This window comes from Mustela nivalis (assembly GCF_964662115.1).
Source record: "Mustela nivalis genome assembly, chromosome: 9".
NCBI lineage: Eukaryota > Metazoa > Chordata > Mammalia > Carnivora > Mustelidae > Mustela > Mustela nivalis.
The window spans coordinates 111,602,927-111,614,549 of NC_139028.1; the positions used below are offsets into that span (position 1 = coordinate 111,602,927).

Below are 11,623 nucleotides of genomic sequence, written 5' to 3' on the forward strand. Positions count from 1 at the left end.
CTATAAACATAGGATGTATAATCCCGTGTCAGCAGGAAGGACTGAAAAACTTCACAATTAGGCTGGAAAAACGTCTATGGCAAACTGTCTACTAGGGAATGGTGAAATGAGGGTTTAAAGCTTAGAACAAGAGCTTTGTGGTTAGACATTAAAAAAATCTTGGGTTTCAAATGCACACTTAGTTGTTCCCAGAGATTTCATGGTTAATAAAACTCATTGGAGTTGATGATAAAACTGTGGCCAGGGTTGCCCTGCAGATCAGCACAAATCCATGGGGCTCGGATCTGGAACGTGTAACTGCTATGGGTTGAATGGTGTCCCGTGAAAAGTTAGTCTGGAGTTCTAACCCCTAGTGCCTCAGCATGTGACCTTATTTGAAAATCGCATTGTGGCAGATATGATTAGTGAAGATGAGGCCGTCTTGGGGTAGGTCGGGGCCCTTAACCCTCTGTGACTGGTGTTCTTATAAGAAGAGAAGTTACAGACACATAGGGAGGATGTCTTGGACAATGGAAGCAGAGATTGGATAAGCCAAGGGACACCAAGCCTCACGGACAATCATCAGAAATTAGAAGATGCAAGAAAGGAATCCTCCCTAGAGCCTTGGGAGAGAGCATTCCTACACCTTGATTTTGGACTTCTGGTCTCCAGAGCTGTGAGACAATAGATTTCTGTTATTTTAAGCCACCCTATTTGTGGCACTTTGATATGGAAATTCTAGGAAACAGATACACTGTGTGGTTCCTGCATGTTTGAAGTACCTGTGGGCTTGGTAGGTGGTGATGGGAAGGGGATTGGGGATGGAAGAGTCTGGCCATGAGGGAACCAGAAATAGAGAGAACTGAAGAGATTTTTAAAGGCATCCTGGAATTCTGGGGGGGAGGGAAGATACCTAGAGACATTTGGGGCATGCTTCTGTGTGGTTAGCTGTACAAGACCCTTGAGAAGGCTGAAGGCTCGGTTAGTCTCAAAGGGGTTGAGGGTGTGTGGTTTATGCTCCTTTGACTTTGACTCCATGCACAGGCTGGGCCACATGTGGTCTGTGGTTTTAGTCGGGTTACACGGTGTGTGTTCCTCTCTGCCTTTGAGTTTGTCATCATGCCCTTTTTCTCGTCGTGTTGCCAGACCTACAGGCACTGGTGACAGAACAGGAAAACTCAAGGCCCAAAGAGGAATCGGAGGGGTCCACTTGGACCCCCAGACTGAGCCGGGCACCCACAGGACCGAGGTTCAGTCGTGTGGGAGCTGCGGGCCACAGCTCCCCTCCAGGGAACCCAGAGCCCACAATCCATGCTCCCCACACTTGCCAGACTTGAAAGAAAGGCCTTTGTTTCCTCTTAATGTCCTGGTAAAGCTCTTTCTGAAAAATTCCAACCTTATCTCTGTGGAACTCAGAGAAAGGAATGTGTGGTCGCCTCTGCCAGGAAGGCTTAGGGGATCAGCGGGGGAGGGAGACTCCCTCCACTCTGGCTGGACCCTGCCCTGTGCTCACTCCCATCCTGGCCAACAGTCCTCCCCACCTGCGCCTCCTCCTCTGGGAGGGAAGTTCCTTGTTATCTTGTTATGCAGATGCAGGAACTGAGGCGGAGAGGGGGGCTGATGCCCCAAGTCACGGGCTGTGAGAGTGGAGTGGGGACCCACACTCAGGCTTGCTGTTTCCACGAGGGGAGGGTTCGGTGAAAGCCGTGGAGTGTGGCTAAGCTGCTCAGGGGAGCTGGGAAGTGCTGTGACAGCTGATTCCCCTTTTCCTGGAGGTTCCCCTGCTCTTCTGGTGGGGACAACCCCTCTAATCTCAGGACACCTCTATTAGCCATAATAGTGAGGGCAACAGCCACAGAGGCCACAGACATTATAGCTGAAGGCTCCACAGGGGCCTTGCGTGGTCTCCTGTCGGGCTCACCCTTGCTCTGTTCTTCCGTTTTACGGATGAGCAAACTGAGACTTCTGGCCTCATGGGATTCCTAGTACAGGGCAGAGTCAGGATGTGAACTCTGTTGCTTGACCCTGGATCACGAGCACACGCGGTCGGTCAGGGGGGTGGCCCCTGGCCTCCGCTAACTAGGGTCACTGAGTCAGGTGCCAGGTGCCACACACCCTTATTACCACCTTCCGCACCGGGGCTGGCACATCCAGACCCTGCCTCCGCTCCAGAGACCCACCTCTAGGTAAGGCCCCGCCACGGTTTTACCCCCGCCCCATGGGGAACTGAATCCTGCTCGCCCCACCGTAGGCAGGTAGAGGACGGATTTGCCCCAGATAGAGCTGCCAACAGAAAAATCACTGTGCTGGTAACCAGCAAATCGCTGGGTCTGGCCCAGCTGGGCAGGGACTCCTTGCTGAGCCAGGGAGCCAGGCCGACCCAGAAGAGGGTACAGTACCCTGAGGACTGGTGAACCCCTGCGTTTGTCGGGATGCAGATGCCCCTCCTTCCCCCCAAGGGCTGGAAAGGTGTCTGGGCACTTGGCTGGCACAGACGTGAACGGATGCTTGACCAAGGACAAGACCTGCAACCTCTATTCTTCGCCAGGCTCCCTGGAGGGGAAGCCACTTGCCAGCAGTCAGCAGGATCCGAGACCCCCTGAGGGCCTCTGCCAGGCATGGCCTTGGCCTTCGTTCAGCATCCGCTGAGCCCTTCCTGTGCTCCTGGCGCAGGGATGCAAAAGATGTTTGGAGGGGCGCCTAGGTGGCGCCGTAGGTTAAGCGTCTGAGTCTTGGTTTCTGTTCAGGTTGTCATCTCAGGGTTGTGAGATCCAACTCTGCGTTGGGCTCTGCGCTCAGCCTAGAGTCTGCTTGAGTTTCTCTTTCCTTCTCCCTCTGCCCCTCCCAATCATGCTCTCTCTCCAAATAAATAAGTCTTAAGGGGGAAAAAAACAAGATGGGTTGAGGACCTACATTCCCTGTCCAGGAGGAAGCCACCAGCCAGGGAGGGGGCTCTGTGAACAGCAGCCCACTGGGGCCACAGGGTGCTCGGTCAGAGGGACCGACTGTGGGTGGGGTTATGCAGCCTTAAGGAGCCCCATTGCCTGCCCTGCTTCACGTCCCAGCTCCACCATTGATGGTGGTGCCTGTGCTTTTGTTTGCTCTGCTGTACTAACGGGACAATTAAGGTGCCAGCCTCAGGGTTGTTGTGAAGATTGAAGGGGTTAATAAAGGCCAGCCCTGAGGCATGGGGAAAGCCCAGGTGTAGCGATGATGGTTATGTCACTGCTTCCTGCTTGATTGTTGTCCCTCCAGCTAGCTTCCGTGTTTTCAGAGGACAGACAGGGATGGTGGCTTTCACTCCTCCTCTCTGATTTCCTGGGGGCCAGCTGTACAGCAAGTCGCCCATACATTTGGAAATTTCATAGTATTGAGGCATCTTTGATGCCCTCCCCGCCCCTCACCTCCATGTCCGTTGCGTCCCCAAGTCCCATGGATTCTGACTCCCTAAACTCTCTGGTATCTATTCCCACTGTCCCTTCCACTGGTCCTCATTTCCCTGGATCCTTGTGGTGAACTGCTAACCGGTCTTCCTACTCCTAGACTAGAACTCTCCACCAGACACTCTCCGTCCTGCCGTCAGAGGGAAGGTGATCTGAACACACCCCTCTACTGCTCAACACCCTTCGAGGGCTCTCTGCTGTCTAGGGACAGAGGCTACACCCTCTCCTTAGCATCTAAGCCGGGCGGCCTCTTCTCCAGCCCCACGTCTGGTGGCCTCCACGCTCCACGGCTCGCGCCTCTAGCCTTCCCCTGTCTCTTGCCATCCTGACCGCTTTGCTCTTATCCTGCTCCTGTGACCAAGCGTTTGACCCCCCACACTGTTGCTTTGGCCTGGGACACGCTTGCCCACTTCAACCTGCCTGCTTCCTCTCTCCTGGTCACACCCAGCGGGGGGTCGCTGACTCCAACTGGCCCTCCTGGGCCCCCCTGCCCCCTCTGGGCCAGGCTCCGTTCTAGCTGCTGGGGATACAGGGAAGCAGCTGGAAATCTCTGTCCCAGGAAGTTTGCGTGTTGCACGCATGGCCAGGGGTCCTCGAGGGGTGGCTCTGTCTCTTGCTAGAGCTGAGTTCCTGGAGGGCAGGAGGGAGCAGGTGGACTGTGACTCTTTGTCCTCAGCAGTAGGCATATAGTTTTTAGTAAGTGTTTGTTTGCTGCATTTCAGCCAGTGAGCTTGGCCCAGGGGAGAAAAGGCAACTATAATATGACCCAGGGTTATGAGAGTCAGCGGGTGTCATAGCTCGGAGCATGGCTCTGGGGCCGGGAGCCCGTGTTAGGATCCTGAATCTGCCCCTTTGCTCCTGGCGTGAACTTGAAGGAGCTCCTTAACCTCCAGGCTTCGTCTTTTCCATCCCATCTGAGAAATGAGCTTATAATACAAACTATCTTACAGTGCTGTCCACAAGGCTAGAAGTGTTAATATCTCCGGGCACCTGGGTGGCTCAGTGGGTTAAAGCCTCTGCCTTCGGCTCAGGTCATGATCCCGGGGTCCTGGGATCGAACCCCGTATCGAGCTCTCTGCTTGCTTGCTTCCTCCTCTCTCTCTCTCTGCCTGCCTCTCTGCCTACTTGTGATCTGTCTGTCAAATAAATAAATAAAAATCTTAAAAAAAAAAAAAAGAAGAATATTTCTCAAGTTAATAACTCTCAAGTGCTTGGAACAGGGCCTGGCATGTAGTAAGTGCTTTATGTATAAATAAATATTCACGGAACACGTGAAAAACAGTTATACAGACTAGGAAGTTAGAGAGTCTTGGGTTCAAATCCCACCTCTGCCAGGTCCTAAGCACAGGTATTCTTGGGAAAGTTGAGGATGAGGCTCCGTGTGCTGCCGCCTGGGATTCCGGGAGCCCTCACCTATAGCACGCCTAGCGCAGAACCGGGGCAGGGCAAACCGTTGGAAGTGCAGCTCTCAGATGAGGCAAAACAGCGGCCTCTCTGTTCAGGGCTCAGATGCCACGCGCCCTCCGGGAAGCCTCCAGGGAATCCCGCTAGAATCCTGCAGTTCGTCCCTCCTTCTAACCACCGTGGACCCCTACCCCCCTCTGTGCCTCTTAGGGGCGAGCGTTTGCCTTCAATCCAGTCCCCAAGACCGACCAGCTGTGTGATACTGGACCCTCACTTCCCTTCTCTGAGTTTTGGTCTTTCTGATCTGTAGAAGGAGCAAAAATCACGTTCGACAAGATATCGCGGTGAGAATCACAACTGTCTGCAAAGCACCAAAATGTGCCTGGCGGATTGCAGATCCTTCCCAAAATGCCCGTTCCTGGTTCTTCTCCTCGCCTCCCCGCACCACGGTCTCCTGACTAGCCTGTCAGTTCATCTGAGGGCGGAGGGCCGGACGTACCTCTGTATCTCTGTCGTTCCCGGGACGGCAGGTCACAGAATCAGGAAAGAAGTTAAGGGTTGAATGCATGGGAGGTGAACCCAGGCATAACTCATGGCGGGAGGGGGCGGTTGGGAGGTCTGCTGGGCAACCCTGCCACCTTGGGCGCCGCTCCCTCCTCCACACACACTCCCATCTCGGGACCTTCACACAAGATGCAATTTCCTTCCTTTTCCTTGTTGCCTGGTGACCTCTTGAAGGACATTAGCTCAGCTTGAGGGTCACTTCTTCAGGGAACTGTCCCCCCCGGGACTGCCCCCCCACATCCTCACGTCACCGCCCACCCCCCCCGCCCCCATGTCCAGCCCTAGGCAGCCCTAGTCTAAGGTCACAGCCCTAAGTACTCTGACGTTGTAAATTTACATTTCTTTATGGGGTCCTTTCCTCGGGTGATGTCCTGCAGGGTTGAGGACCCTGGGTAGCAAGGACAGTGCACTTCTGTATCCTCAGAGCTTAGCACTGGGTTTGTCCTAGAAATGGGCTGGTTACTCTGAACGTGAAGAAACTGAACTTTCTGGTTCGTCGGCATCTGCACCCAGGTCCTTCCTCTCTGCCTGCCCAGCGACCCGGCCTCTGGTCCCAGTCCCAGGGAGACTAGAGCCCAGACTGTTGTCCCTTCCCTGAGCGAGTGGAGGAAGAAGGGCCCCCTCTGTGCGTACCTCAGTCACAATGGAGTCCATGGTGTGGAGGTCGTAGACCCAGCCGTCCAGGCATGGCTCTGTGGCCCCCTGGGTGTTGTTGGGCAGGCTGGTGTTGGGCGGATATATGAAACGGAGGCACGTCTCAGGCTTCCCATCCAGGCCCTTGGGGAGCCCCCAGGGCCCAGCGGAGGCGTTGGGGGGCAGACGACAGTGGTGGGGCGGCGTAGCCGCTGTGAAGATCTGCAGCAGGTAGTGGTTGGCCAGGCCCAGGACTGGGAGACCCAGCAAGACCATATTCAGGTACTGGAAGGTACCTTTGCTGCCCACTCGGTCCATGAGCTCAGAGAAGGCCATGGTGGATGAAAAAGAGCTGCAGGAAGGCACCTGGCGAGGGACAGGGGAGTATGCACTTGAGTTTGGTGTGCCTATGCGGACAGGTGTGGGAGCACCGTGGGACAGTGGGCCAGGTGCACGGAACAGCATGCATATAAACGTGTACAGATGTGGGGCTCAGGTGTGTGTCCACACGTGGATACGTGAGCACATACCCAGCGGTGTGTCCAGGCACAGGACCGCAGGTGCGGCGTGTGTCCAGGTGTGTGTGTCCATGGGGTGTCTGCTGTGATGTGTGTCTTGAGGCTGGAGTGGAAGGCGCAGCTGTGGGAGCTTGGGCATGTGGCTGGGTGTGTGAGTTTACCTGTGCTCCGCGAGGCTGCTCACACAGGCCACGTGCACGTGTGGCACAGGACAGCTGGGACCCCAGGGCCCTGGCCATGGACATTGGCAACAGGGGCCAGATGGTGGTGATGGGGGGAGGTGGGGAGGTCCCTGCTCACCCTGAGCGGACACAGGCTTGGAAGAGCCCAGGTCGCCTGCTGTGAAAGTCTCCCCAAGCCCCAAGCCTTCTGGCTCTCGGCTGTCCTCTGGGCCGGGGTCCGCCAGACTGGGGCAGTGGAAGGAGTCCCAGGCAGGTCCCAGAGGGCGTAAGGGGCTCAGCCAGTCGCAGAAAGGAAGCAAGGCCAGAAGCCCTGGGGGCTTCTCAGGGGCCTACATGGGCCGGGGCTTGGGCGGGGGGTCCCCATTCCTCCTTACCTGGTAGCTGGTGGGGGCCCAGTTCCTTCCGCTGGGGCCGGCGGTGGAATGTGGCTGAATCCCAGGGTCCGGCAGCAGCTGCTGCACTTGGGGCAGCTCAGCTCCAAGGAGATGTTTTTGTGCCTGCCCCCAGGGGGACTTATATAAGGCATAAGTTCCTCAGGCTAATGTTTGACTTTCTTCTGAGTATTAATGGTGCTGGCATGGGAGGGCGCTGTGGACACACCGAGCCCTGCCGTCTTCAGAGGGCTGCCTCAGCAAAGGCTGGCGGGTGGTGTGGCTGAGCCCAGAGGGGGTGCTGGCCAGACTGAGGGGTAGGTGATTAGGGCAGGCTGGCCTGAGGGTAGTCTGGGTGGGGTCTGGTCTGAGTCCTGAGGGCCCTGGGTCATCTCTGTGCAGAGGGTCTGTGGGATAGCTCTGAGAGGGGTGTTGTGTGTGTGGGCAGAAGACATTCTGCCGGGCATCACTTTCCCTGCCTGGTGCCTCCCAAGAACGGGCCTGGAGACTTGTCCCCTGGGAAATGGTGAGGCGGGTCCAGCAGAAAGTGGCACGGCTGTCTGTCCCTGAGCTGAATCCAGCTGTGATTCGCTGGGCTCCTTGGCAGCCAGGGCTCCCTTGCCTGGGTCCCAGGCTCAGGGGAACAGCTTCTCTTCTGATCAGCTGTGTCCCTTTGGGGACAAATCGTGGTCCCTGGTGTTTTGTTCTTTTCTCTGAATTATTTTAACTCTCTAATAATGTTTTTCTTGCATAAAACATGGGGAACACAAATAGGCCAAACAAAACAAAATACCCAGCCTCACCTGAGAGCCAACCCCGTGTGCTTTCTGATCTATGTTCTTCCAGACCTTTCTTCCTCAGGGACTGTGGTCTGACCCTCATTCTTCTGCAGCCAGCAGGAGGCTCAGGTGACCTCATGGCCTCATTACTACTCCAAGCATTGTAAATTAGGAGACTAAGAAACAGAGAGGTTAAGTAACTTGCTCACGGTCTCCCAGCCGGGGAGGACAGGGACGGTGTGGACCCAACGTCTGCAGAGTTCGTGGGCTCTCTCCCTTAGAAGCGTCACCTTGGCTGACTTTCAGTGTCCCTCCTGCGTGCTTTTGCCCTCTGGTTCTACCTGCAGGGACTTTGGGGAGCAGCCCCGTCCTATCTGCTCTGGGGGGTTGGGGGGCCCACCTAGGGCTCCCCTTCTTGGCTGGGGAGGACTCGGTCCCCTTCTCCACCCAGGCAACACCCAGCTCCCTGGCTCAGGCTAGCCTCCGCCCCTGAAGTCTCTCCTAGTCCCTCACCACCGCCCCCTCCGGGGTGGGGTCAGCCGCTGGGGCTCTGCTCCCCACCTGGACCCAGCAGTAATTGATGTTTTCAGAGTGGCCTGAGGCAGGGCGAGATCCGGAGTCATCAAAGGAAGATTCAATTATGCTCCGAAGCAGCCAAGGGGTTGTTTTAGGAAGGTTTTCGACTGCGAAGCTTGCAGAGAGCTGAGCCGCCGCTCGAGCCCCCCTGTTCCAGGCGTTCGCCCCCCCCCCCCCCCCCCCCCGTGAGATTTGCTGGTGCCTAATTGGGCCTGCGTTATCCGTCTGTTCCTGTCCTAGCGGAATGTTGTCTAAAGGAGCCTGGTGACTTCCCGTGGAGGCTGCTGGAGGTGAGCCAGAGTACAGATGTGCAAGCCCAGCTGGGGGGGGGCGCGGCCCGAGCCCCCAGGGAACGTGCCTGGATTCACGTATCTGGACTGAGGCATTCTCTTAGGCCCCCAGGGACTGCGTCATGAACCTGCTGGGTGACCTTGGGCAAGTCACCTCCCTCTGGGCCTCTCATTGCTCCTCATTAGTTAAGTGGCTTACACAACCTCTCTAGAAATCTTTTATTCAGATAGTATATTGGGTTTGTAGGATCAATGCATAAGGCAGCGGTGAGAGGAGGGAAGGCGGAGAGAAAGTGGCCCCTCCGTCCCCCGCGCCTGCCCCGGCTCACCCTTTCCTTTGGCATCTTCGGACCCCGGCCGGCTCTGCCCGAAGCGGTTCCAGTTACATTACAGGATCCTTCACTCACTCTGGCCTTGCTGTGATACTAAATCGAATAGGTTGAAATTAACTTTTTTTTTTTTCTTTAAAGAAATGTTGCATCTGGGAAATCTCACATGCTAAATGCATTTTTAGCTTGGGATGTGGAAATGCGGTTTTCTTCCTCCTTCCTTCCCTCTCCCTTTCACCCCTTCGTCTCTAGTCGGAACCCATCCCGCTGTCCTTTGAGTCGCACGGGGCTCAGTCAGTGGCCCTCGTCCCTGCTGGGCCCCAGCACAGGCATGTGTCTTCAGCTGGAGGGGCCCAAAGAGTCCTCAAGTTCAAGTCCAACGTCCTCACCTTACACGCACAGAGACCAAGGTTCAGCGAAGGTTCAGCGTACTTCTCCGCATGGTGTGTCTTTCAGGGAAGCAGAGGACACGCTATGACAAGTGAAAACAGGGAAATCTTACTCTGCGGGGAATAGTGGGGAGTCTAGGTGTTCTGGCCAATTATGGGGACCACAGTGAACTTTCTGGGGGCCATCTACTCTTACCCACTCACCTGTTCATTTGTTTGTTCATCTCACCATCCATCCGTCTGTCCGTCTGTCCATCTGTCCCTCCATCTGTCTGTCCACCCACCCCTCCAACCTTCCAACGTACTTTATGCTGTGTATGTATGAGGCCCCATGCTAGGAGATAGGTGCCTGCTCTACCCTCCTGTTTGCTGTCAAAGAAAACAGCAGCCCAGAAACAATGACAGCACGTAGGGGATTGGCCTCAATGCCACAGGAGAGGTCAGGAGAGGTCCATGGGGTTCTAGTCCTTTCCAGAGAGGGAAAGAGTGATTAGGTTTGATGGATTGGATTACCGTGGATTGTCTGGAGAAGGTGGTGGTTTTTACACTGGGTTTGGACAATGGGGAGGTAGAATCGGGGAGACACCAGCAGACCCAGGGGTATGAGTGCAGGCATGTTTGGGGAAATGGGAGGTGAGTTGGATAAGCAGCTTGGACAGAAGCCTTTTTCCCACCTCAGTGGTAGCCTTGGTTCCAGGGGCTGGGACAGAGCTGTGATCGTCTCAGAGGGGCGGATGATTCTCTCGGCTTCTCTGTCCTGTGTAGGCGGGGGTGGGGAAGATCTTGAGGCTTGTGGGTCACCAATGGAGTCATGTTCAGTGGTGCCTAAATTCACTGTGTGGAGTCTGGGCCTCTTGGCCCTCATAAAGTTCCCATCCGGTTGGGTGGGTCATTCGAGCCTTTTAGGTGAGGGGGCCTCCTGGCCCCTCATGGGTTCTTGAACCCATCATGGGTTCAAGAAGTCAGAAGCTGCAGCATGTTTGGGGCCTGTCTCGCTGCTCAGACTGTGGCCCTAGGCAGGGATGGAGAGATGTTCACTAAATTCTCAAGGGCCAAGAGCTACTCTGAAGGCTTCATCACTGGCTTACATGCCCCAGATTCAGTCCCTGTCCTTGGGTGGCTCTTAACAGACTAGGTGTCCGGTATGGACCTGAACAAAGGATTGTCCTCTGCCCTCAAACCCTAACCAATCCCTCCTTCCCCTCCATTTATTCTAAAATTTCCTTCACTAGGAGCAAGGCCATTCAGGAAAGAGGGGTCTTACATGCTTGAATTGGAATCTTGCTAGTTCCGTGGCCTTGGGGGGTTGTGTCACCTGGTTAAGCTTTAGTTTTCCCACCTGTAAAATGGGGATTGATTCTTACCTTATAGGATTGTGGGGATTTTAAATAAAGTATATAAAACCCTGAACACAGTGCCAAGCACGCAGTATATAAAACCCTGAATTTGAGGGTCAGTCCCAAGGGAAGGGGGGCTTCGGGAAGCCTGAGTGGTCCCAGAAGAAGAGGAGGGAGGGAAGTGGTTGCTAGGAGAAGGGAGCCTGGCAGGGGTGCCCTTTGGCCCTGGGGGTCGCAGGTTGGAGGGGCTTCCAGGAGGCAGGGGGAAGGTGGGGGCTCCTGAGGCTGTCCTTGGGCACCTGGAGTATATCCTGGCCCAGCCAGTCACAGCCGAGCCCGTCATGTTGCCAGGCAGGCTGGGCCTCAGCTGTTACCCCAAGTAGGAAAAGTCAGGGACACAGCTGCCAGGATGGTGGAGGGACTCTGCGCCCAGAGCCCCCAGCCCAGGGCAGGCCAGCAGTGGCGCTCCCTGCTGGTGCCAATCAGGAACTGTATCTCTCACCTCCAGGGCGTGGCCAAGGAGTTCCGGAGCCCACCTGCCCGTTGAACCCAGCACAGAGCACGGATTTCTGCGGATCTGGAAACCTCCACACTGGACGACTGCTCTAAGAACCTGAGGGAGGGGAACCCCTGATTACAGGCTGATTCAGCAGACGTCTCAGTCCCCATGTCCCCAGCACTGCTTTCTGCTCGTGAAATGCCTTAAACCAGAGCTGGCCGACGCAGATGCCCACGGGGCCAGGTGATGTGGATGAGCAGGGTGGGCTAGGTGTGGGCCACCGCGAGTGGCCCCGTGCACCCGAAGGTGCAGAGCGCATGTCCAGTCTCA

General features: G+C 55.8%; 1 protein-coding gene across 1 annotated transcript in view; it reads right to left on the reverse strand.

Moving 5' to 3' along the window:
* The window catches only part of LOC309840413 (uncharacterized protein), a 31,603-nt gene extending 24,389 nt beyond the window's left edge, over positions 1–7,214 (reverse strand). Inside the window, exons 1-2 of the mRNA XM_082682459.1 lie at positions 7,098–7,214; positions 6,024–6,389 (exon numbers count right to left, since the gene is read on the reverse strand). Coding sequence (XP_082538585.1) covers positions 6,024–6,359 — 336 coding nt within the window. The 5' untranslated portion in view covers positions 6,360–6,389; positions 7,098–7,214. The remainder of the gene's footprint in view (positions 1–6,023; positions 6,390–7,097) is intronic.
* Between the last annotated feature and the right edge of the window lie 4,409 nt (positions 7,215–11,623).